Raw genomic sequence first — 25,954 nt, forward strand, 5'->3', positions numbered from 1 at the left:
TAAGATTCTGCCAGTTTTATTGTTGCCCCTTTGTGTCACATTCTGCTTAGAAAAAAAATAAAATCAAAGATAAAACAATTTTAAACCCTACAGATTTATTTATGTATATACACATAGTGAAAAAGAAACACAATCATCTCCAACCATCCACAAACTGAGAAAGATCTTTGTGAGCTTATATCTTTTTTGAATTACAAATCTGGTCATTGTGGTCTTTTGTAGATTGTTTCCTCATTGCCTTCTTTCATGGCGGCATATCTGGCCACAGTGAACAGGTAGTCACTCAATCTGATTGAAGATAAAGGGACATTTATCAGATTTGTGATAGACAAAGTATATTATCATGCTAATTTGTATGCAATGTACTGGACTGACCTGTTCAAAAACTTGGCAACATCTGGATCTGCTTCACCAGAGCGCACAATTGGAGCCACACTATAACCAGAACAAAGATTTGTCAGAACACACTGTTAGAAATGCAAGACTAAGAGGGTCTTTTACCATTATGTAAGGCAGGGAGCATGCTGTAGTTTACCTGCGTTCTGTTCTCCGGCAAACTGTCCGAGCCAAGTGCAAAGCTGCACTGCTCTTCCCTCCAGACTGTGACACACAAGACACATGTATTACCACAGCAGGAAACAACTTCTTTATTAAGAACTCTGAATTATGAACTTACAGGTAAAATGAAGTTTGTCAGTGGAGGGAGTTTTTCTGTAAATTCATCAATCCAGACTTCCAGGTCTGCAATTGGTTGAGCTGTAAATTTGGTTCTCTCTTTCATAAGAAAGGAAACAAAAAAAAAATCAACCTAAGAGATCTAGCCAATCAAACAGTTTTGGTATGTTAAATGTTATGTTATAGGGTGAAACAATTCATACTAATGTGACTTTCTCTTGCAGATGACCGCGGGGTGGCAATATTGGAGCCCACATCTTGTAAAATGCACTGTATCTGCAAAAAAAAGATAAAAATACTTAGAAGAAATCTTATCTGGTCAGGCTACACTTCTAAAAGACATGAAAATCACACCTTGTCCAGCTGATGTGTGAATGTGTGACTTTTGTCAAGGCAAAATTCTCGCGCCAACCTGAAATGCAAAAATATTGAGTCTGGTTTGTAACAGATGAAATTAAGAAAATAACAGTTTTAAAGTGATTGTGTGATTATTTCAATGATACAAATGTTACCCTATAGCTGATGACAGCTCATCTGCATTTCCTAAGGCTTCAAAAATATGATCTTCCTTTGGCCTCCTTTCTCCTGTGAATGTACTTGAGAAACCTTTGAAGGGTAAAAAGGGAATTAAACACATTTTGTAAGGACTAAAAAAGAAACATAATGCGAAGCTTTCTTATGGAAATGCACAACAACCTTTGTCTCCGGTTTTGGTGTATATTTTGGGTACCTTGTCTCCTTCAGTTGCATAACTGTTGACACATCGGACAGGATTGTTAATGGAGAAGGATTTCGGAAAAATAAACATTTGATAGTCTCTAGTGACAACAATTAACACAAAATGTAATGACATGTTGTGTCTCCTTCGGTCCTAAAAGTCTCAAAATTAAATAATACGTATTCTACATCATACTATTTTTACTACAACACTGACATTGGCTTTATGTAGTTGATGTTTTACAAATAGAAGTACCAATATGCTGACCCTTAATTACCTAAGTAGTTACATGAATGACACGATCAGGGACACAACACCTTGTTGGTGCTTTCACAGATCATGAATGTTAAACTACCTTCTGTCTGAACACGATGTTATCCATGTCCGATGCTGGCTTACAAGCCTACATACATTAACAACGCAGCGGAGTTTCACAGGTTTTATAAACATTGAAGTCATGTTATGCTAAGCTAAGCTAAGGTAACACTGAGAAACAGTTGTTAACCTTTTTTGTCCGTTCGCGAAATCCGTAGAAAATGGGCGTTTCCGTTTCATGGCACGATTGGTCAACACACCGTGTGGTTGGCGAGTACTGGAGACTGATTGGGCCAAACAATATCGGTTCAACACGCCTAGGTCCTGATTGGATAATGTCAGCCAAACCTATGTTCCTCCTCCTCTATGTCAACTATGTTTTTAACGTGATTTCTAAAGCACGACGCACTGACAAGGGCTTATCAACGGAGCAATTTAAGTGCTTTTATGGGAAAATACAATTTAAACTGTTTGTTTTTACAGACTTTTCATGAGGACTGCATATTGTTTCCATCTGCTTGTGTCTGCTTCGGAGGATTAGCAGCGAGTAAAGTTGGCTAAGCTAGTTATTATTAACACTGTCAGTGAGAAGTTGAAGCAGAGGCTTACCGAAGTGACTACTTCTGGACATATTTAACTCTGCAAACTGCTATAGTAATGCAAGTCACAGATTTCTACGTGTCTGCTCCAGGAAAGGCGATCCTCCACGGAGAGCATGCAGTTGTGCACGGAAAGGTCAGTAAGTCAGTCACTCATTGTTAAGATAGATCATAACATAGTTTGAACCTTGCACGTTTAGACAGTCTTCCATCTTTTATTTAAATGCATTTAGTAGTTTTCCTTGGAGAGGACATGCAATGGTGTAAAATATATACGTTTCTTAAACATCAGATTCCTTGTTTGTAGGATGTGGGAGCTCGACTTAATGACTCAGTACATCTTCACTGGATGAGGTAAACAAGTTTGGCAAATGTCCCCCTGTACCCTGTGCTCCATTACAGGTGGCTCTTGCTGTGAGTTTGAACCTGAGAACACATTTGAGGTTAAAGGCCACAACAACGAGCAAAGTGTGTGTTAACCTTCCAAACATTGACACATTCCTCTGCTGGGATCTGTCTGAACTGAAGCAGCTCATTCCTTATTCTTTTGGTAAGCCATGATACAAAACTGGGACCATTAACACATCCTTTTAGTCAGATATTTAATGTGTTTTTGCATCGTTGCCCTGTATCCAATTGTTCAGTGCTTGCAGGGAATCAAGTGTTTTTTTTAATTTTTATTCTATCAAACATAATTGTATGAATGATTAACAGTGAATCAGGTACTGTTGTTATCATGTTGCACTCATGGTCCTTTGTAAGGCGTTTAAAGAATGAAGTTACCACAGCCTAAGATAACATTTGTGTAGGTTATAATGCAGTAATAAACTGCCTGTGGTCTTTGATATGGTATCAGTCATTGGAAACAAAAACCTTTTCAGGAAAAACTTCTGTTTAGAGGAATGTCACATATGTGAAGATTTAACATTTTGCCCTGTATTGAATATAATAGAGTGATTTGTTTTTGTGTTTTTTTCTTAAATGCTTACAGGTCAAACAAAGTGTTTTTAGTTTACTCATCCTGGCAGTTAATGAGGCTTATGTCCACAGATAAGAGGGAGGAGGGGAAACTTCTGGATGCTGAACTTGTGGGCAGACTGCGGGATTTTCTCGGTGTAACGAATGAAAACTTGGATACACGCTGCATGGCAACATTATCCTTCCTTTACATCTACATCTCATTATTTAGATCAAGGTGAGGTGGTACTGTTACTTCTGTTTATTTGTTTTCACTTAATCATTGCTGCTATGTGACTCATGTGGCCACAAGACAAAAAAAGTTAGAGAAAAAACAACAACAAGAAGCTGTAGATGTACACATGCTGGTTAGCTCTATTTACAGACAGGTGAAGTCTCTCTATCGACAGTGCCAGGCATCACGTGTTGCTGCTTCTCCTCATTATTTTTTGTTTCTACCGTTGAGCGTGTGATGGTGTGTGTTCGAGACGGAGAGAGAGAAACATGTATATTACAACTTGGAGAATTTTTCACTTTGTATGGGAAAGTATGTGACGGTCCTCACCAGATCTGAGACTTACATGTCAGAAAATATTGTGTAATGTTGTTAAGTAAAAAAAAAAAAAAAAAGTATTTACAAACTCATGAAACGTAAAGAGATGTTTTTTTTTATAGACAAAAGATTCATTTTTTTTGATTGAATTTCACCAAAACAAGCTGCCCATTAACATGAGATACTGTAGTGTGGAGTATTCACGCTGATTGGCCACTACACGTTTACATCGAGAGGTTTTTAGTTCAAATAAAACACAACGTCATGATGCAAACCTAAAGAAAGCTAGTAGAATATCCGGTTGTTAATTGATTTTAACAAGAATTTAGTTGAGACCTTAAAAAAAAAACCCAAATGGACATCTTCAGACTGAAGGAAAACCTTTTGTCAAAGAAGCTGGCTTCAGCAAATGCTTGAAGTTTTTCTTTAAAAAGGACTGACACGATTAGTTGCTGACTAATCGTCTGTGGCCTGACAAATCAATTTATTACCTTGTCATTGCTGCTGTAAAAGAATGAACCCAATTGAGATGAACGTGCAGGGAGTTGAGGGCCAATTTTTCTGCATAATAATCCCTTCCAGTTGAAATGAAGATATCTAAGAGAGACAGACTGAGGGGCAGAAAGTCTGCTTTTGTGACTCCAGCAGCTGTGAACAGGAAAGATGCTCAGGAACATTAGAGCCGCAGGTTGCTGGCGGGGTTTAATCGGCGCTGACACAGTGCAGCCGTGTCTGAGCGAGGTGATGGGTTCTGACAGGATGACCACTAATGAGAGTCTGGCAGGGGGCCAAGGTGCAGCCTTTAACAAGTCTGGATGTGTTTTTCCCTTGAGAGAAGAACCGGACAATTAGTTTAGAGTATTCCCCTGTCTGCCCAGCAGCAGCTTCCCTGACAGACACTGACAGTGATGTCAAGCTAGTTAATGTTGCTGAGAGAAGTGCATGGATTACAATGTATAACACAGTCTGTAAAGTTTTACTCTTACTGTATCACTTAATGTGATTGTAAATAGAGAATATTGCACATTTCTTTTGAAATGCGTTGTTTGTTGTAAAAGACAAACTATCGTGTTGTAGGAATAAACGCTGTTGTCTCCTGACTGTGATGTTTTTGAGTTGTATTGTTTAAATTAAAACTTTCACGACATTTGTGAACGTACTTGTACTGTTATAATCAATTATCTGCAGTGATCTGTTAAGTCATAGAAATAGTGTGTAAGTGTTTAACATACAAACAGAACGTCACTTTGTCCTTTTATTTCCTCAGCGAGCTGCCCAGCCTGACGCTGACCGTGTGGTCTGAGCTGCCCACTGGAGCAGGACTCGGCTCGAGTGCTGCGTACTCGGTGTGTTTAGCTGCAGCTCTGCTCTGTGCTAGTGGAGCCATCCCCGCCCCTCTCAAAGAGTGGGATCACACGGCCAGGTAAATACATTATACTCAGATCTTCCAATAGAAAGGTAAACTCTGAATTACAAAGATGTTCTCTGAACCAGGACGAATTAAACGTCTGATTGACTAACAAAGTCCTTCACATTGTGTAAACACTTTAACGTGAACGTCAACAGAAGCCTCTGAAAAAGAAAACCTCTGTGAAGAGACTTGAATGTTATAAAGGCGTCACATGAAACCATACAAAGCCACACAGGCAGCTCACAGAGGTGAGAAAAAGAAAAACATCAAACATTTTGACTGAATTTTTTTTTTATTTTTATTTTTTTTTTTTTATTGAACACGCTTCCACATTTCCACCCCTTTTGCAATCATTTGGAAAATACTCTAAATTGTTCACTTAAATACATTTACGATTTTTTTGTTTTTCTGATTTCAAATGCATCTTCACAACTGATTAGTCTTCTACTAAGAACTAAACCAACTGTTGATGAGGCTGAAAGCAGGAAGTCCTCACAGCACTATAATTTAAAGTCATTAGTGGTATTTAAAGCTCCACAAAGTTTAAAAGTAGAAAAGATCATTTAGACTTAACAAACTACAACATTTTAAATGTGACAGAAATTTGAGTCAGAACTACAAATTTCATCACAACGTCAGTGATGTAAGAAAATGCTTCATCTTCTTAAGGCAAAAGGAGTCTGTTCTTGGAAAGTAAAAAACTTTTATTTTCAGATGTATCGTCAGATGAAGAGGTAGTTGGAGGTTCGGGCCGACAAAGTTGATTGAATAGTTTTTTTTTTTTAATAAATGCAGGTGGAGTCAGGAGGACCTGGAGCTGATCAACAGCTGGGCTTTCCAAGGGGAGATAATCATCCATGGCAATCCATCAGGAGTGGACAACGCTGTAGGAACATGGGGTGAGGCCTGAAATGATCTGACATTCCACCTGGTGTTTCCCCTCCTGTGGACAGAAAGCACCTTTTAATAGAACACGGGAGTGTTTTACCACTGCTGCTTATTATTTCATGATCATGTTTTTAATGATTAACATTTCCATGTTCGTAGGTGGCATGCTGAGATTCTTGGCTGGGAAGATTATACCACTGAGCAGGTATTAACACTGATTAACATTTTTTAATTTGTTTTTATTTAATACAGTACACAGTGATCTTAGTTCCTTCTCTTACAGCACCGGTACATACAAATGATCTGGCTAATATGAGAGTATCTGCAGAGCAGCACAATTAACTCTCTGTTGTGTATGCTTAACTTGCAGGGTGCCGTTATTAAGAATCCTCCTCACTAACACCAAAGTACCCCGCAGCACCAAGGTACTTGTTGCCCGGGTGAAGGACAAGATTAACAAGGTACTAAACGGTTTCCTCCTCCCCCGTGTGTTACTCGCCGACACTGTAATTAATATAATAGGCGGTGCTTTTGCATGACAGATACTCCAGAGCCTGGCGGTGAGTGCCTTCATAAAATGTTGAAATTAAACTCTTAGGCAGCACCCCTGTGTGCTGTTGCCGTGGTGACGCCAGCAGGTGTGCGGCTCTCTGCCTCACACACAGACAGGTCTGCTAAGTGTTGTGGCAGTGTTGTGATCAGGCTGGTGCATTACCAAAGGCAAACCTGATATTTAACAAGTGTGTTTGTATACGCCTTCTCCATCACAAATCTGTTCCAGGTTTATTCCAACAGGCTAACACAAACACGTGTTGTTTAACAGCACATCTGCAGTCATCGCTTTGTGTAGAAACACTGCGCACAGATGGTGTTTTCCTCTCTTGTAGTTTCCATCTATCATGACCCCCGTGCTGGACTCTGTCGATGCTGTTTCCTGCACATGTGAGAAAGTCCTCTCAGAGATGACCTGTGAGCCAATCAGAGGAGAGCACTACAATACTCTAGAGGTACCCAGATACTTGTTGTTATAGCAGACCTGTTCAACCGGCAGCCCTTGGGGCCAAATTTGACTTAATGAACAACATTAACCAAACCCTTTATTCAGTAAAGGAAAATGAATTAAACCCATAGATTATAGATTAAGTCCCTTAGTAACAGTCATAAAGAGCAAACATCAATCATTTGTAAGAACATAGATCATTAGATAATGTAGCCTAATATGATGATACTTAATATGTTGGCTTTATAACTCATTCATTATTGTTTTCATGAGAGAGGTAAAGTTTGATATCTGTCTGTTTCAGTGGAAGGGATCTAACAGGAGTCAGAAGAATTTCAATTCAACAGTGTTTTCATTTAAACAACATTAACTTGCTTTTCTATTAAGATTTAAAACATCCTAGACTGACAGTATATCAAGGAAAATAAAAATGTGTTGATCCCTTTCACTAACTTGTTTTCAAATCACAAATTGCCATAATTGAAGCAACCTGCATGTTGCATCTTAAATTCATTAATGTCATTGAGACATAAAAGTAGCAAAATATAACGTTCTTTTTTTAATGTAAAATGTCTTACATCAGAGACTGTGTTCAAGGTTACATAAAAAATAATCTGAAAAATACGCATTAAAGTCTGTGGTATAACTTTTATAGGAGCTCATTGACATCAACCAGCACCACCTGAACGTGATGGGCGTGGGACACCCTGCTCTGGACACCCTGTGTCAGGTCACATTGACCAGAGGGCTCCACAGTAAGCTAACGGGTGCAGGAGGAGGAGGCTGTGGCATCACTCTACTGAGACCAGGTACTGTGGACCTTTGATCCCACTGTGTCAGAAAAGTGTCAATATTAAAGATTTGTGTCCTTTGCAAATGATGAAATGTCATGTTCCAAAAGAAAGTAAAGGATGAAACTTCACAGATGCCTGTGGAAAATCACATTCGTCACGACCTACATTCAGTCAAGTCTGTTACACTTCTCACATAAATCAACTTGATGCAACCTGGACACATCATCAGTGAGTGTTTCGGGTCTTTCAAACATCATACACTCTCACCCAGGCGACCCAGTTGGGGTTGATCGGGGCCCCAGCTTGTGTCCAGGTAGTGCTACCCCACCCATGGTTCTCCTCTCTTAATCTACAGCCACCTTGAGGCAACTTCTGCTGCTTCCGTGACCTCTTTGATGGCCCTTCGCTTACTGGCCCCTGTAATTCCCAGGATGTTGTCCTGCCCTGCAGACAGACTGGCTCTATCCAATAAGAGATGTTTTGAACCAACACTGTAGTTCGTCACAGACCTTAACAATGTCAAAACGAAAACTGTCTCTTTCACACACTCTGCCCCCTGGTTCACCCCCGCACTCCGCCAAATGAAGACCCGGAAAAGGCAACTCGAAAGACTCCACAATAAAACCGGACTATCAGTTCATCGATCGGCATACATCGATCACCTTCAACAATACAAAGAAGAACTCAACGCTGCCCGGTCCACCTACTACTCCCACCTCATCCACTCTGGCTCCAACAACCCCAAGGCTCTGTTTTCCACCATCAACTCCCTCCTCAAACCTCACGACAACATCTCGTCATCATTTACCGCTGAAAAATGCCAAACCTTCTTATCATTCCTCCAATCAAAAATCAACACCATCTACAGTAACCTCAACATCCTCAGGATCCCTCCCATCTCCCAACCTGCGTTCCCCCCTGCTTCACCACCTGCCTCACTGCCCACCACTACCCATCACCTGACCCATTTCTCTCCATTACTGCCAGCACAACTTAAAACCATTATGACCGGATTAAAAACCTCCACCTGTACCCTGGACCCCATACCCTCCAAACTCATCAAGGACTGCCTCCATGTCACCCCCCCCCCCCCCGCTCATCATCGATATCATTAACTCCTCCCTCTGCACAGGCTCTGTTCCCCAAACCCTCAAACTGGCTGCCATCACACCCATCATCAAAAAACCCGGTCTTGATCATGAAAACCCAAACAACTTCCGCCCCATCTCCAACCTCCCCTTCCTGTCAAAAATTCTAGAACGCGCTGTCGCCACACAACTCACAACCCACCTCACCTCCAATAACCTGTTTGAATCATTCCAGTCTGGTTTCCGTTCCAAACACAGCACTGAGACAGCTCTTTTAAAAGTCACCAACGACCTCCTCCTTGCAGCCGACTCCGGACACCTCACCATCCTCATCCTCCTTGACCTCACAGCTGCTTTCGACACCATCAACCACTCCATCCTGCTCTCCCGTCTGGAATCCTGTCTTCACATCACCGGCACTGCACTCTTATGGTTTCACTCCTACCTCACTGACAGACAACAGTTCATTAAAATCAACAACTGCACCTCTCCCACCGCTCCCCTGTCACAAGGTGTCCCCCAGGGGTCGGTGCTTGGTCCCCTCCTCTTCATTCTTTACCTCCTCCCCCTTGGCCAGATCATCCGTCAACATAACCTTCAGTTTCACTGCTACGCCGATGACATCCAACTATACATCTCCTCCAAAGCCATCTCCAACACCACCCACTCCACTACGCCTCACCGAAATCAAATCATGGATGCAAGCAAACTATCTTCAACTCAACAGCGATAAATCAGACATAATCATCATTGACCCCACATCTCGCACCAAAGCCAGTCACAACTTCTCCCTCACCTTTGACAACTGCACTCTATCCCCCTCACCGCACACCCGCAACCTAGGAATCATCTTTGACAATAACCTAAGGTTCGACCTCCACATCAAACACATCACCAGGACCGCCTTCTTCCACCTCAAAAACATTGCCCGCCTCCGCCCCTCACTCACATTCCCTGCTGCAGAAACTCTCATCCATGCATTCATCACATCCAGACTAGATTACTGTAACAGCATCCTCCATGGTTTACCATCCAAACTCCTCAATAAACTGCAATACATCCAGAACTCAGCCGCACGCCTGCTCACCCACACCCGCTCCAGAGACCACATCACCCCCGTCCTCCGTGACCTGCACTGGCTCCCCATCACTCACCGCATACAGTTTAAAATCATCCTCCTCACACACAAAGCACTAAATAACCTGGCCCCACCTTACCTCACTGACCTGCTTCACCACCACACCCCCTCCCGTGACCTCCGCTCATCTAAAGGAAACACCCTCTCCCCACCTACACGGACCAAGCACCGAACCTGGGGAGACAGAGCCTTCTCCATCGCTGCCCCCTCCCTCTGGAACTCACTCCCCAAACCCATCCGTTCCTGCACACACCTCCCAACTTTCAAGACCATGCTCAAAACCCACCTCTATAAACTAGCTTTTAATACTTAACTTCTTCTTTCCCCTCTTCTCTTTCTGTTTCTCTGTCTTTTAATGTTCTTCTACTGTTTTTAACTGTTTACTGTGATTTCTTTTTTACATGTAAAGTGCCTTTGAGTCCTCGTAAAAGCGCTTACAAATTAAATGTATTATTATTATTATTATTATTATAAAAAGAAAAGTATTTCACCTCAAATATTCCCATTGGCAACAACAAAATCTATTTTACTCAGGAGTCCTGGGCAGACGATCAGCACAGAGTGGTTGTATTCAGCTCCATACCATGGTTACCATTGGTCAGTTTAAAAACATGATTATGTTAAAAACATTACAAATCACTGTGCTCATCAAGAGTGTGAATGTTTATACCTGTCGTAGTACTTCTTGTGTCATACTTGATGTATGTTGTCTTTGTCCTTTTTGTCCTCTATTCATTTTAATTGGTCTCTCATTATCATTATTAAATAAAAGGTTGAATTAATGCATTTATGATGCTCAGCAAAGCAAGAAATTCCTCTTCCCTCTTTCAGGTTGATGGCTCTCTGTTTCTTGTCTACATTAAACCTCGTGTGACTAACTGAGGAAGGCTTTGGCCTGAACATATCAGAAAATATATTGTTATTACACGTAAAGCATGTTCTTATGTTTTAAAATCCCATTTTTGTGTGTTGTTTCATTCCTGTAAGTGATCGATGTTACAGGTTCACCTCTGTAAACACAAAATTTGCTCTTTTAATGTTACTTTTAATGTGTCCCAACTGATTGTTCCACATTTTTCTCTTCTAAAATGACTACGCTCCCCTAACAAAAACATCTTTGACATGGCATTCCTATGACTTTTTTTTTTGTGTAGAAACGGACTCCTCTGTTATCCAGACGACAATGCAGGACTTGAAAGACTGCGGCTATGATTGCTGGGAGACCAGTATTGGCGGACCGGGGGTCCAGCAGCACTCTCCTCTCTCTGTGAAGGAGGAAGTTCTGGAGGTTTTAAATCATTACTGACACACACCTGAGACTGCGGCTGAACACCGGGCCTGACAGGCTGTCTATCTTTGTGTTGTTCTTCCTGGAGGCCTGCTTTCTACCCATGTAATGGATTAAGCTGAGTGGACCAAGGACAATTTTACACTGAATATGTCCGGAAGCTCTGTCCAGCTTTGCTGAATTTACGGTAGTTTTCTCTGACTGAAAAAAACAATATTATCCTTTTGAAGTGACTGCCCAGGCTGCTGTATGTCAAATGAGTGATAGCACATTTGAACAGAGGGGTCAGGATATAATTCTTTTGAAGAAGTCAATCATGAAATGTTAGCTTGTCAAACACGCTTATGGGAATAATTATATGTGCTGAGCACTTTGACCACTAGATGGCATGGGAGTTGCGTGAATGCTTTTACATGAAACGGGATTCATTGCAAGAGGTTCTGATAAATTGATTAATGTGTAAGCCAAGCTCTGGCAGAATTTGATTTATATTTTCATGAAAATATTCAAAACCTCAGGGACAACCTGAGTGACAGTTTGAAGCATGATCACTGGTAAATGGCTCTTACCTGGAACCTGAAATTCTGTTTAAATTCCACTTTTGTAACAAGCCCATCGACTACTTTAACAAATATTTCAGTTTTTCACAAAAGAAGTCTTTTATTTTACTCTCCATTATGAACAACAGTGATATCAGTAAGAATACTTCTGAACAAGCTGATCATGCAAATCATTCTGTCATGAACATACTCCAGAGGATGACTAGCTTTAAATGTAATATTCACTCTCATCAGTTATTGTAAAGACACATGTATGTTGCTTTAATTCTGAAAAGATTTTTTATCGTGCTCTACTTTTAACACAAGTGTTCAGTGCAACGGGATCATAAATTCATTAAAAATCTCTTTGATAATTACACGTATCTGTCAAGGTTTGGTTAATAATGCGTGCCACATGGTCGTGGTTTATGTTCTAGTCAAACCGGCTGTGTTGTTTTGCTAACAGAGGATGAGGAGAGGGGACAGCAGGAGTGTGTGGCCTCTCTAGAGCCTCTGGATTAGCGCCACTATAATGTAAATCAACAACAACCAGCGCTTTTCTGTGAGTCACACATTTGTGCTGACACACACACACACACACACACACACACACACACACACACACACACACACACACACACACACACACACACACACACACACACACACACACACACACACGCACGCACACTGAGCAGCTTTTCCAAATACTTCTCCACCTAATTGCTCATCCTGCCTGAGTATTACCAAATATTCTGCACAAGCTGCAGATACAGACGGATCTGTTTAGAATATCCCTGATTTGGGGAAAAGGTCATAGTGGGATTCAGTTGAGTCTGAATATCCATTTCATTTTCTATTTTTTAAATGTCACGAAGATTGAGGAGCACCAATCTGGCACTGCACGTGAATAAACAACATTTGTCACCCTCCCTCCTTTTCCGCCTGGCCCCCTCTGTCCTCTTGAATTGTGTCATCTTTATGTCAGGGCAGCCCCCCGTCAGTGTGCCGCACAGTTGCCCCTAACCCCTGCTGGAATTTAATTACCACTGCGCTTTTCAATTGAAATGGCATTGACGAGGGGGGGGACAAGAGGGAGACAACAGAGCCTGTTTCATTTGAAGCCCCTTGCTTTCTTTTCTGTCTCCTCTCTCACTCCTTTTACCCCTGCGAGGCACAGATGGTATTTTTTTTTTATCAATGTCAGCGCCTGCTTCTTTCTGCTCTGATGAATAGAACCTAAAGAGGCCCTGAGATTATTTCAGATAACAGAGGGAGTGAAGAAAGAGGGTCAAGGATAGAGGGAGAATGTCAGAATCAGAGAGATATGATGGAAACAGCAAGCCATCCATTGCTTCGAGGACAGAGACGTACAAATCATTTAACATTTTACGTTCAGGGAGTTTTGTCCGGATGGATCAATGTGGGGAAAAAGAGGATGTATAATTCATTTAGTGCAGGCACCAGGAATGAAATGTTAAATGCAAACCTGCTGAGTGGTCAGGCTCACTGTGGCACATTCCCTCTGGTCTCTCAGTGGACTGGTGAAATACTTGTCAGGAGCCATTAAGTTTGAATACAGAATTAGACCTGACTGACAAGATATTGTGTTGCTGCTATCTCTGGTTTAACTAACAGGGATTCACAGTTTGACTTCCTACATTTACATACAGAGGCATCTGCATCTCAATAGGTTGTTGCTTGTTATTGACTTGTGTGCAGTATAATATATGTCATGGCTCTGTGTCAAAAGGGGGATGTGCAATTGTCCTCAGCAGGGAAGATTTGTGTGAGCATTCTCTCCCGGCATTCATAGGGGCAAACTGACAGAGCCAACATGAACATCATGAGCTTCTCCCTGTCATCATGGGCTCTATCATCCTCTGGGGGGTGTTTGCCCTTTCAGTAAGTCGGATGGGCTTGGATGGTGTTAGAAGCAGGGGTCCAATGAAGACAGCAGGGTGCAAGGGTGATGCCAAAGAAGTAGCAGGATTTAGTTTAAGGGAGACAATTTGAATTGTTTGACTAATCCAACATGCCGATAGCTGAGATCACAAACATTTGGCTGTTGACCAAAGGCAGCATTGTCTGCTTGGGAACCCTCATCAATAGCATATGTTTACCAGCTGTGAAGGATGCATACTTATTAAAGTCTGGAACAGGTAAAAAACCTGTTGATTAAAAATATATGTAGCCTACATATGTTCACATCAAACAAGGAGACGTTAAGAAGGCTGTTCTCTTTCCCTTTTACTCTAATGCTAATTTCATTAAGGTATTATGCAAGTTCCACCTAAAGGTATAAGGTCAACCAATCAATCAATTTTCATTTGTACTGCACCAGTTTGTAACAAATCTTGTCTTGAGACACTTTACAAAAAGGGCAGGTCTAGACTTTAGTCTTTGTGATGTTATTGGATAGATAGATAGATGACGGAAGATGGACATGGAGAACCAGAGCAATACCAACAACTTTTAGCTACAGTGCTAGTAATAATGCTCAAAGTCTCAGTGTTAGTCTATGGTTACTAGCAGGAATAAAAAGTAATGATAACTGTCTGATAATAAGCACGAGTTAGCATGTTAGCGCTGGCGAGTTAGCATATCACACGCAACAGCTGAGGCTTCTTAAACTTCCCAGCTTTTTAGTAATAAACTGAAGTGCTTTACTTATTTTGACCTGATGGTGGTGCTAAAAGAAATGTAAGCAAAAAGCCACTACATTTGGTAACCTTATTATAAAGTATAAATCAGCAAAACTTCATGGTCCATTCAGTTGCTGTGGTATATCTAACCAAAACTGAACCTCCTAAGGTTTTAGAAAATGACACAATATTGAAGTCATGGTTGACCATGAATGTCTGTACTTATAGGCCTACCATATACTATATAAAAGTACTCTATCTAGAAGTGTTTTATTTTTTTAAATCAGAGATCCAGAGGGGCGGCAGGACAATCTTATAGATTTTTTTTCTGTCCTACTAACATCTTGTTTGACTTCAGTTTTTTCTTTTTTCTTTTTGTGACCCTTAGTTGAGCTCCCGGCCCCCCAGAATGTGATCCTTCTTTCCTCTATCTCTCTTAGACAAAACATTTGAGCCAAGGTTTCCACCTGGGGGATCTGTTTGGTCTACAGCTGTGCTTCCCCATGTTTATAAAACGGGCCCATGGTGTATAGACCTGCCTGAGCTGTGTTATTGTAAACATTTGAAACACATGACACAGAGCGGCTCCCTGTCCACGTCCCATTTTCCATCATGGAATTGTATCATGTCATTGTATCGATCCTGTAATTGATTGTGTGAAGTCGAGGGCACCTGCAATGCACTCTGTCATTCCTCAGCGCTAGAAGCGCTCCTGTTTAATTGCAGGCGAAGCCGCTGTTTTTTCTTGTTGCCTTTGAAAAGCCTCATTGATTTTTATACCACCCTTCATCCTGGCTGTGCTCCGTTTTAAGAGCAAATCCCTTGTGTCGAAGTTGCCCAGAATGTAAAAGTATGAAACCTGTCAGCTCTTTTCACAAGGCATCCAGGTGCAATCCAGACACGTTAACACTGAAGTAAAAAAAAAAAAAAAACTTGGCTTTTGAATATGTTTTTTTTTTTTTAATGTTCAAACAGAAGACGGAAAAAAGAGGCTGAGATACTTTCTAAATCTGTGGCTGTGTTTCAAACAACCTGATTAAACTAGAAAGGTTCAAAGTAAGACACACAAGAAAACCATGTTAACTTAAAATGACGTTAGACTTATTAATCTTTAGCAAGTAATCCAAACAGAAGGTGTAATGTAAGGCTTTAAAATGCAGTTTATACACTGGTACAGAAATATATGCGGTGCATTTGGTTCTACACAAAACAAAACCATCCCAAATGAAATTTGATTTGCATTAATTCTAGCAACAGCTTATCCAACATTCATACACTGAACTTGCTTTGAATCAAAAATAGGTTCTCATTTTTTCCTCGGGATTGCAGCCAATTTATCGGATTCCGTTCTTTCCCCCCTCTGACGCTCGGGGAGGAGGATGATCTCTAACTGTTGTCACGTGACAATGTGTGATTGATGGACCATTAAAATGTCAGATAGATGTACTTAAAACCATGGCTTCTAGGTTGATAAATCAAAGTACAAATGGAAACGTAAAGCTGTTAGAAACAAATATTCCCATCTAGAGTGATGTGTGGTCTGATAGTAATGGACTTTCTATGTGCTTGTCTGTCTCGTTCTCTGTATGTTTCGTTCTTTAAATTCTCTAACAGTGTGCATCTCTCTCAACCATTGCAGTCATGTAATTACAACAGGACAGGTAGGAGTGTTCATATTTCATCTGCTGCGTTCACGATAACATCTAATAATCCGAAAGCGTTGCAAAATTGGTATCTGGTTGCTCATGCATTATGAATGAGTCACTGATTGCTTTTTTGCATAGATTAGCAATCATTTCACAGAAATCTCTTATATAAAAATGTGCCAGGAGGGTTTCTATCTCTTTTCTGAAGAGTTGAGGTGACACAAACCACGGCTTTTTTAAGATAAGCCTGATCAGGTGATAGCACTTCTCCTCTCCTTGCACCTCTGCTCTGTCTCTTGCTCTCTGACTTATTCTCCATGCATATCATCACAGGGGGATAAGTGTAATTTTCAGCCCACTTTGCAACTGATTGCTCACTTAGTGAATATATTCAGCATCTGCAGTGTTATTGTGTTTGGAGCCAAGTGGCTGAGTAGCGCTAAGATTCTCTGGCATCAAAGTAAACATTTGCAGACTCCAGACTTGAAATGAGGGAAGCAAATCTTCCCCCTCATACCTCTGAGATTGTATAACCTAGGTACAGATTTCACTGACCTCTGCATGTCCTGGCTCTAATCACATGACCTTGTATGCTCTGTTGGTTAGGAAAATGAGCTGGTGACATGGCTGCAGTGAAAAGGCCCAGATGACGTATACATACCACTTTAGTTTCCTGTCAGGCAAATAACCTGTTTCACGGCTTCACTGATTTGCATCATGCAGTAAAAAATTAAGTCACATGTATTTTACAGAAATAAGCTTTTTAAACTGTAAGAGCAGAGCAACTTTTGTTTGAGCTTTAACATTTATCTAAGTGGATGTTTACCAACTAACTTTTACTTACTTAAAAAAAGCTTCTTTAGTACTTAAAAAAAAGCTTTTGTTTGGTGCTCTGATGTGGTAAGACTAAATGTTAGCTCTGCTGTGTTTCTGATTGAAAAACGTTAGAAGTCTGTCAACAGAAAAGGCCTGCACGAGGTGTGTGGATGCGTGCCTGGTGTCGCACCAACCTAACCCCTGGCCTTTGCCCCCCTTACCCCCCAGATGGGCAGTCTCTCAGCCAAGGCCCTGTGGAGGTTGGTGCCCTCTGCCTGACAGCCTGTCACTGCGCTATGGTGGAGATTTTTTTCTGCAGGAGATGGTGTCTGATTGGGAGCAGTGTGTGAATAGCCCTGTCACACTCGATAAGCCAGCAAGACGACCTGTGACGGGGACATATGGCATGTTTGACAGGCAGAGAGGGTGCGAATCGCACTGAATGATAAAATGGTGTTTTTCCCCCTTCGGCAATGTCATGCTTTCAGGCAAGCGTGTGGACCATCGCTCACTCAAGCGGCTGACTCTGGCCTCCTTGTGACATCTCCTTCAAGGTTCTGTGTTTCTCAGCCTCTTGCCCGGCCAATCCTGACACTGCAAACCCTCACTGCTCACAGCTGCTCCGTTAGCTTGTCGATGTGGGAAACATAATTGGATATCAGTTTAGTTTAGCAATGCAGACTGGGAAATGCGTCTTAAGAGCCTGTTTGTCAGAGCTCCTCTTAAAGCTGTGGCACTGCAGCCCTTCATCCTGTCTCTTTTCAGCCTGTCACACTGTTGATTAATACACACACAAGCTCATCAGACGGCTCTAATTGATGGGTTCAGCCTCCTCAGGACCCTGATTTATTTAAAGGGCCATGAACACTGAGAGAGAAAGAGGAAGGAGACAAACAGGCTAGGGTTTAAGTGTGTCGGGGAGATTATTGAGTTGAACTGCACGCCTCTCATCCTTACTGTCAGCTGGGTCTTGACTTGTGCTGTTGCAGCCTCAACTCCTATCCTGTCAAGTGTCACATTGTGTGTGTTTGTGGCCGTGACAGACAGCCCAGGTGTCACACTCAGGCTTCAGTGCACCATCAGGCACCTCTGTTCAGGTCCCCAGTGGCTCACAGTCAGAGAGGCGGCACAGTCCAATAACCCCTCTCAAACCCAGCGTGTCTGGCTCCCTGGGGACTCCCCTGTGGAGTTTACTCTTTGTCCATTGGGCCAGAACTTAAAAACTCTGCCAATGGTCACATGATCCTGCTTACATCTTGAATGCCAATTATAACAGTCTAACTGCAACACTGCTGCTTCTTCTTTCATTATCTGACAGTTTGTGCTGATTTATTTTTACATAGGAAACAAGGACATGGGGACTGGTCCTTACAGATTAGTATTATGCATCATACGCTTTTTTAACATACAGTATGCACTCCTGAAACCTTTTTGTACAATCTCAGGACAGGCTGCCCCCTGAATTTGTCTGAGTTGAGGTCAAATTGACCTCTAGCAATTTCCCCAGTTACACCAGGCAGACATTGCTGACATGTTGATGATTCGATAGTATAAGGTATAACACTAAATCAGGCTGTTTTAGTGTTAAATGACTACAATTTACAGTTTTACTTTAACTACATTTTGCAGATAAACCTGTTTTAATGAGGTCAGTAGTTAGAAGACTTTGACTTGTAACAGAGTATTTTAATTAAATGTTGTGACTTTATTTAATCTAATGATCTGAAACCATTTCACTGACAGTGAAATGATGCTGTGTAGTTCAGTCACATTGTAGCCATAAGTCCTTGCATACTAATAAATTATGCTGACGTCTCCACATTTGTCAGAACTACTGCCCATGCCTGTGTGTGCTACTTTGTGCCCAGTGGATACACTTACAAGCTGAGCAGAGAACAACCAGGATCTAACTCACTGACCCCGGATCAGTCTTTTTCAATCCTGGATTTTATCAGTGAGTCTTGATTAACAGGCTATCTTCTCATGCAGATGCTACTATGTGCTTAAGTGGAATCAGCCTCGCAACAAGTGATCACTGTTTTGATTGTTACGCTGCAGTGACAACAGGGGACAAGAGGGGTCTACATCATGTGCTGTACATATGTTATGGGCTTTCTCTGTGAGATGTTTGTTCATCAGTGTGTAGGTTCCTGGGTCATCAAAGAAACTTTCGTCAAGTAGCCATTTAAAAAAACTTCATGTAAATTTCATTCATTTTCCTGGATGACCATAGTGATAGCTGGTTCTGTAATATTCATAAATATGGATTTGGCTTTGTTAGACACTAGAAACACAAAAGTGGCCATTTTGCATGATTGCATTCACTTAAAGGAGGATAATACCGAGAAGGACGCAATTTTAAGGAATTGAGAAATAAATCATCCCTTTGATGAGCCAACAAATCTCTTGACTGCTGTGAGGGGAAAAGGACGTTTTTAAAAAACACAAAGAGAAGGGAACGGAAAACTGAAGGAGTATGCTAATATGTGTGGAGGATTTATACTGTGTATACATCATCATCTGCAGATAATACGTTTGTGTTCGTGGTATTTTGATGAAATGGCTCCTATTAAGAAAGTTGATTGCATCAATTTCTACCATAACTGATCCTCTTTTTCTTGGAGCAGGAAAGCACAATGCTTAAGATCAGAATAAATATTGGCGGTCAGCTCTTTTTCATAACACAAAAGAGTAAGAAAGGTTTCCCTTCAAAACTTATTGCATATCACAAAGTCTATCTAGTACGATTGTATTACTAAACATGAAGTATATATCCAACAATTATTATTTCTGAAACCTAAGCAAAACTCAAATCTGGCCTGGACCAGATCCACAAGACTATCTTCTAAAGCAAAGACTCACTGTCCTGTCTTGATGAGTCCTACACCATAGAGTCTATGGTCTACACTTTAAAGTCTACTGCAACTCTGCTCAACAAACAGTCCTCTTAAGCTACGAGGTCCAAGCAGCAACTATATATATATATATATATATATATGAGAGAGAGAGAGAGAGAGAGAGATGGATACTATTAATAATGCAATCATAAAATGTTTTATTATAATTTAAACAAATAAAACCTGTTTGATTGTCTAAACATCAACATAGAATCAGTCATCTTTGCAAAAAGCTAATTATTTTCAGAATGTTAATATTATTCTGACAACATTATTCTTACATTTTACAATTATATAAATATTAATAGATAAATAAAAAGTCTACTTTCTTCTGAATGATTTAACATCACTGTTAGACTTTTAAAAAAAGAGTAGAATTGAATGTTATGTTTAATGCGTCTCTCATTCTAAGTATTTGCAGTTAATCCATTAAACAAGAGGTGTTAATTATTTCCAACGACTCGATCAGTTCAGTTATTAAAGCATCCTGTCGTTATCAATCATGTGGAAACAGACATATTAGGGGTCCAGTGATTACTTTTCTCTGCCTGCTATGCTTCTCATGCTCTTATCATTTTTTTTTTTTCATCCGGTGTGTTGAACAAAGAGAAAAAAAAAATCTCAACCACTGCAGCTGAACTCTGAAGTATTTAGTCCTCATCTGCAGTCATGAGTGGCATCAGCTCTGATGAGCGCAGTCAGGGTCACAGCACTTAACTCTCCAAAGGAGGACCAGTGCTTGTAATCACATAATATGTATGATCTCTCATTGAAGTGGAGCTGACATTCTGCAAATGCAAATGTATTCATGGACCTTAGCTGTGGGAGTTTAGCTCTCTACATGCTATGGTATGATATATACACATGTAAAGCACTGCAAATGTAGGCTGTAATGCTCAGGTTGGAAGAATGATTGACAAAATATAACCTATTATTTTTAGCACAGCGTGTGGACTGTTATGTGCAATTTGCCTGCATTCTGCTTTTCAGAAATTGAACGAGGGAGATCATGAACAAGCTGCATCTCCTCTCTGCACTGTCTCTAGCCCTCTGTAATTAAGAGCAACATCTTGTGTTAGATTATAGGGAGACCCATCGTGCCATTGAACTGGTCTGCCTGATTAATAAAAGGCAGCTAATTTCAGTAGAGGAAGGCAGCGCTCCAAAATGGTTCCTAATTACACATTAGGAGTGTGAAAGGCTCCTGCCGCTCCGGCCTCAATCCTCCACCCAACCCTCCTCCCCTCCCCAGCCGGAGTGCATGTGCTGGCCCACCAGCACATTAACACCATTCCCAAGAGTAGCTAATTCCAGCCAACCCCATCGGCACAATCAGTGGCAGATGTCAGGAATCGAAGATGATGAATTATGAATATCCCGGAGATGTGGATAGGATACCAGCGTTCTGGGGAGAAAGAGTCCTTTTTTTCTCTCAGTGCCATTTTTGGCAGCCAAATAAGCAGACTGATTCGGGAGGAGTGTGCAGAGGTTGGAGTGATTGATTTCTGTTCGTCATTATAAATAGGGTCCGACTGAAAATGGATGTTTTAGTCAAGTCAAGAACTTTATGACTTGGAGGGGATGTCTGGCAGAGTGAGGACTGAGGCTGACTGTGATAGCGGTAATGACTTCCTCCTCTTCTTCCTCCCCTGGGTGGTCAACTTGAGGGCTCGGGCAGCTGTTATTGAAGTTCTAAAGCCAACGTGAAGCTTTCTTTGCTAGTATTTGTATGGCGACATGATTACAGCTGAGACGGAGGAGCTGTGATGGGGTGATGGTGGCAGTCACAGCTGCAAAGAAAAGAAAAGGAAGCTGATAGCAGTTTTTTTCGCCACATGCACAAGAGCATGATTGGAAAGATTTAGTGAAGTGGAATTGATACCTTTACAGTAATGATGGGTTTAATTTAAGAAACATCCTCCGGTGATGAAAAATTAAGCCACTGTGGAATTGACAAAAGCTGCAGTTCAGTAAGTGTCCACTAGAGACTGGCACTTAAATCATTTCCATTAGAGTTTTTTCTGTTAGTTATGACAGGTTTTCTAAAGATTGAATTGAACCAAGGTTATTAAAGATTGTACAGCTAGAGTCAGGTGAGCTAAGCCTGACCTTTACATTTACCCTTTTCACATAGATGGAGGAGAAACAGTGGACACTATCTGTTGTATCCTAGGACTAAGAGACTCCTTGATAAAAATCTGATTACTTGTCAAAACAGATATCAAACTGACACAGCCGTCTATTACCGGCTGACCAGCAAAGAGATGAGCTTGCTGTTGATATGTGAGTGTACACCTGGACGTCTGTGGGGGGGTGAAAAACCACGGTGCGGTTCATGCCCGGGGCAGGCTGCCAGGCTGGCCTTCACCTTGCCACTTCCAATGAGCCCACAGCACATTTCCTCAGCCCTTCCTGCCATTTATCAGCACACCATGACAGGGAAATTCATCTGAGCAGGAAAGGGGAGCTAATCCTCCATATCTGAGACAGTGATGACTCGCTGCTCCACACGACCAATGAAATTAGGCTAAAACTGCTGTGGGGGTTCACAGGAAATTGGCCTTGCCAATCATTCACAGCAGCCCAGCGTTGTACCACAGGCCTCAAATTTAATATCAATCTAGCCTGCATCTGTTCATTTACACTGCCGTTCCCATAATGTTAATGTTTCCATCTCTGACTTTGATCGCCCTCTCTCTGAAGTTGCTGCTTTCTCTAACATGATGTAGAGACTAAAACCAAAAGTGTTTTGAATCCATAATCAGAGGTAAACAGTAGCCTTATGTCCATAATAGAGGATCAAGTGTGTATTATTTTAGATCTCTCCAACTCTCTATGTAGCTCTATTGATGTAATTTCAACCCATTTTCCTGATGAGTGCCTCAGTTCTGACGCCCACACAGCTTCTCATAATCGCAGCGGTCAGCATATAAGTGGGCCCTCCACCAGCAACTCAGCAATATTGAATAGCGAAAATCTATTCATCAACATGTTTTTCCGATAACTACATCTGAATGCAGAGTGAAAGTCCCGATAGGGTTGAGTCATTACTTTCAGTAAAATAACTCCATTAAATAAGAGCGAGCACAAAGCTGTCCCCCTCACGCAGCCTCCTCTGGTCCCTCGAGCTGCTCTCCCTCCTACTGGCTCCCTCAGCTCTAATACTGTCTGCCAGTGTAGCTCTACATAGATCTGTGAGGAGACCAGGGGTGATAATTTCTCTCACCCACCCCCCCCCCCCCCTTCTCTCAGGTGACACTTTGAAATATATTTTGTGTGCCCTTTCAGTTCAGACGAGCTCAGTGTGGAGGAAGCCCAGAGGAGACTAATGAGAGAGCGCAGGGGTATGGCTCCGTCTGCCTCTATGCCTCATTTTTCTTGATTTCAGCCGCTCCAGTGTCGGCATGGGCTCCTGCTGGTCAGGTGATGGCGGTGCCAGCTGGTGCATCCAGCTCGGACGGACAGCGATTCATTTCCCCCGGCTGGTGATTTATGGCACAGCAAAGCAGGGAGAAGCTGGTGAGCGTGGCACCGGGCCGCCTGAGTTAGTGCAACTGTCCGGCCCCGTCATGCTTTACCACACAGCGGGCTGGACTGCCTAATTTACGCTGGCAGACAGTCACATATATCACACCACGTCTGGCCAATGAAGATTGGTGGTGTTTGAAAGGGTCTGTATACACAGTCGATTTTACCCACGTGTACTCTCTGTCTTGCATCGCACAGAGGAATATTGTTTTCCTTTTCCTCTTCTTCTATTTCTATTTGAAATTTCATGCTTCATTTCTGCACCTCTTTTGGTTCCCTCTCATCTCTATCTTCCTCAGTTGTCCCCTCCCTCAGTGTGTGGACATAATTTGAAGTGACTGTAGTGGAGGGAGGCCCTCTCTCGCTGGACCGGCTCCTGAGGACGGTGCCCTTATGTTCAGGGGAAACTGGGGGAGGTCACAGTAGGTAGCTCCCTGGAGCCATGGCGTATTAATGCCCGGGCTGACCTCGGCGATAAGAAAGAAGCTCCAGGCGCATGTTTGATTCATGAGTCCATCCTCACTGGACCCTGGGGGGCTTTTTCCACTGCTGTCCTTTTACTGGCAGGGTGGAGGGCTGCTGCAGGGGAGATCAGTCCTGTCTGTCACAGGAGAGGTTGGGGTGTGATAAAGGCATGGGGGCAGGGAGTTGGCCAGAGCACACACAGATTGGCCCCTGTGTCGGGCACAAGCGATGACTTAATGGTGGGTGGTGATGCGACAGCCGACTGTTGAGAGATATTAGAGTGGATATCAGTGATGGGGCCTGACATCATGAGCACCCCACCTGCCTGGAGGAGAGTTTGTCCAGGAGAAAGTGAGTTGAAGGGCACTTGGCAGCTCCACTTCTTATTTTTTCCCCCTCTGTATATACCATTTCAAAATACTGAACATGTCTTTGCATTGGTGGGAAAGGAGTTGGATGCCTCCGATGGGGTGAAAGATGAGGTTTGTGGGAGTAAGCCGACACAGTTTTTCGGTTCCAGCACATATCTCCAAATTACATCCTCTGGAGTTTGGTTAGGGATTACTCCTGTCTAATCCTGACAAATGCTGCAGAGTGAGACACATCTCTGAAAACAGACCAACGCCAGAGCTTCCGATGACCACGGTGATCTGTTAAAAAAAACAAAGTGCATGGAACGGCATGTACTCTCACGCACTCACAACATGAAAAGCTGCAAGTGGTGGGATGAATATTTGGATATCTTTATTAACAGAACAGTTCCACTAAGCTGAATATAGATGAGTTTTTCTCACTTAGTGGTCACTGAACATTTTATGAGTTTTGCAGTACTCTGGTCATGGTTGCATGAGTCTATAAGACAGTTTTTTGAAAGCTCCGATCTGGGTAATTACTGCACAGAGAGAGAGAGAGGGAGAACATCCTTGAAGAACAGTATCTTGCCAGAAACGTCAGTGCTCCTAATGCATGCTGTTTGAATGTGGCTGTGTAATATGTAATCCTGATTTGTGTTCCTTTCAGTCCCTAAAAGATCTGTACATGCCTCAAAGAAACTTGTCAGGGCTTTTCAGTGCACGTTTCCCTCTCACAATCAAGTCGATGCTTGTCAACGCTCACACTATCAAAATAGTCACAGCAGGGAGGGGCAATCCACTTTCCACTTATCCCATTGCTGTCACCTCCTTCTGCCCGTCACTAATCTTTAAAAGCTATTTGCAGTTTTAATATAGATCTCAAATCCCGTTTCTCTTTCTCTCCTCGTCTTGCACACGCACTAACAGTCATTGTTCTGCTTTTGTGGTTTGCTGGTGTGCCGGCTATAAGCGAGCTTTCTCATTCCTCCATGCGTTCCCATGGTCATGCTTTTGTTTTAGCTAAGCTGGTGCCCCCGGATTAAAGTGAAAATAATCCTTTTTTTCATTGTTGTATTTGTTTAAAATAAAAAACGGTGAAAAGTGATCTGTTGATTTTGCTCTCATCTTTCACAGATTAAGTTTAAATTGAACGATGAAAGAAGAATTTGCCACTAATGTCTGTTTATGTTTGTGTGTGCCGAGGCAGAGGCAACATCCACTTAGTTTTTTTTTGTGATTTATTTTAAATGCGGTCGATTGAAAAAAGTCTATGACCTTTTCCAATTTTACTATCTGCGATGCTCATTTGCTGCAAAATGTGCTGTGTGTTTAATTTATCCAATTCCCGATTCATCTCCACTTGAATTATTGTCTGGCCCAGCAGCCATGCTAGCCATTTGTGTCAGATGGCAGACTAATGGTGATATTAATGAAGTCATTGCTTTAGTCAGAAAATCAATAGTCACTCCAAACAGTCAATGCAGGCGAGTAGGCTTGAATGGTGACCTAGTTCCCATGTAATGACAGCCACTAACCCATTCTGTATTGTTTGATGCTCACAACATCTGCTGCCATACTGCCATCCCATCATATTTCTGCAACAAAACAAAGTACAATGCACAGCAGAGTGTATTAGGAAGA

The 25,954-nt window shown here is 41.9% G+C and overlaps 2 protein-coding genes across 4 annotated transcripts; one reads left to right on the top strand and one right to left on the bottom strand.

Moving 5' to 3' along the window:
• Nucleotides 1-78: 78 nt before the first annotated feature.
• mmab (metabolism of cobalamin associated B) lies at nt 79-1,921 on the bottom strand. Its single transcript, XM_079357542.1, has 9 exons — nt 1,749-1,921; nt 1,372-1,427; nt 1,188-1,281; nt 1,030-1,087; nt 879-951; nt 677-774; nt 536-600; nt 376-435; nt 79-288 (listed from the first exon to the last, which is right to left on the bottom strand). Exons 1-9 carry the CDS (start codon nt 1,850-1,852, stop codon nt 204-206), a joined length of 693 nt encoding a protein of 230 aa, XP_079213668.1. The 5' UTR covers nt 1,853-1,921; the 3' UTR covers nt 79-203.
• A 148-nt stretch (nt 1,922-2,069) lies between these two features.
• Nucleotides 2,070-12,342, top strand: mvk (mevalonate kinase). 3 transcript variants are annotated; one of them, XM_079357259.1, is made up of 10 exons: nt 2,070-2,443; nt 2,710-2,857; nt 3,358-3,502; nt 5,085-5,240; nt 6,024-6,127; nt 6,276-6,321; nt 6,487-6,577; nt 7,004-7,123; nt 7,772-7,925; nt 11,291-12,342. In XM_079357259.1, the coding sequence occupies exons 1-10, from the start codon at nt 2,366-2,368 to the stop codon at nt 11,440-11,442; spliced, it is 1,194 nt and encodes a 397-aa protein (XP_079213385.1). In that variant the 5' UTR covers nt 2,070-2,365; the 3' UTR covers nt 11,443-12,342. The 3 variants fall into 3 exon arrangements, with proteins under 3 accessions (XP_079213385.1, XP_079213386.1, XP_079213387.1); XM_079357260.1 differs by having other exon boundaries at nt 6,487-6,541; XM_079357261.1 differs by lacking the exon at nt 2,710-2,857 and having other exon boundaries at nt 2,070-2,455; nt 3,363-3,502.
• Nucleotides 12,343-25,954: the final 13,612 nt, after the last annotated feature.

Source organism: Symphodus melops, assembly GCF_947650265.1.
Source record: "Symphodus melops genome assembly, chromosome: 1".
Classification (NCBI taxonomy): Eukaryota; Metazoa; Chordata; class Actinopteri; order Labriformes; family Labridae; genus Symphodus; species Symphodus melops.

Coding starts and splice junctions, on each gene's coding strand:
- mmab (XM_079357542.1), bottom strand. CDS start 1,852: ATGACTTCAATGTTTATAAAACCTGTGAAACTCCGCTGCGTTGTTAAT. Junction 1,428..1,748: donor ACATCGTGTTCAGACAGAAG/GTAGTTTAACAT, acceptor ATGTGTCAACAG/TTATGCAACTGAAGGAGACA. Junction 601..676: donor TGACAAACTTCATTTTACCT/GTAAGTTCATAA, acceptor TGTGTGTCACAG/TCTGGAGGGAAGAGCAGTGC.
- mvk (XM_079357259.1), top strand. CDS start 2,366: ATGCAAGTCACAGATTTCTACGTGTCTGCTCCAGGAAAGGCGATCCTC. Junction 2,444..2,709: donor ATGCAGTTGTGCACGGAAAG/GTCAGTAAGTCA, acceptor GCTCCATTACAG/GTGGCTCTTGCTGTGAGTTT. Junction 7,124..7,771: donor AGCACTACAATACTCTAGAG/GTACCCAGATAC, acceptor TAACTTTTATAG/GAGCTCATTGACATCAACCA.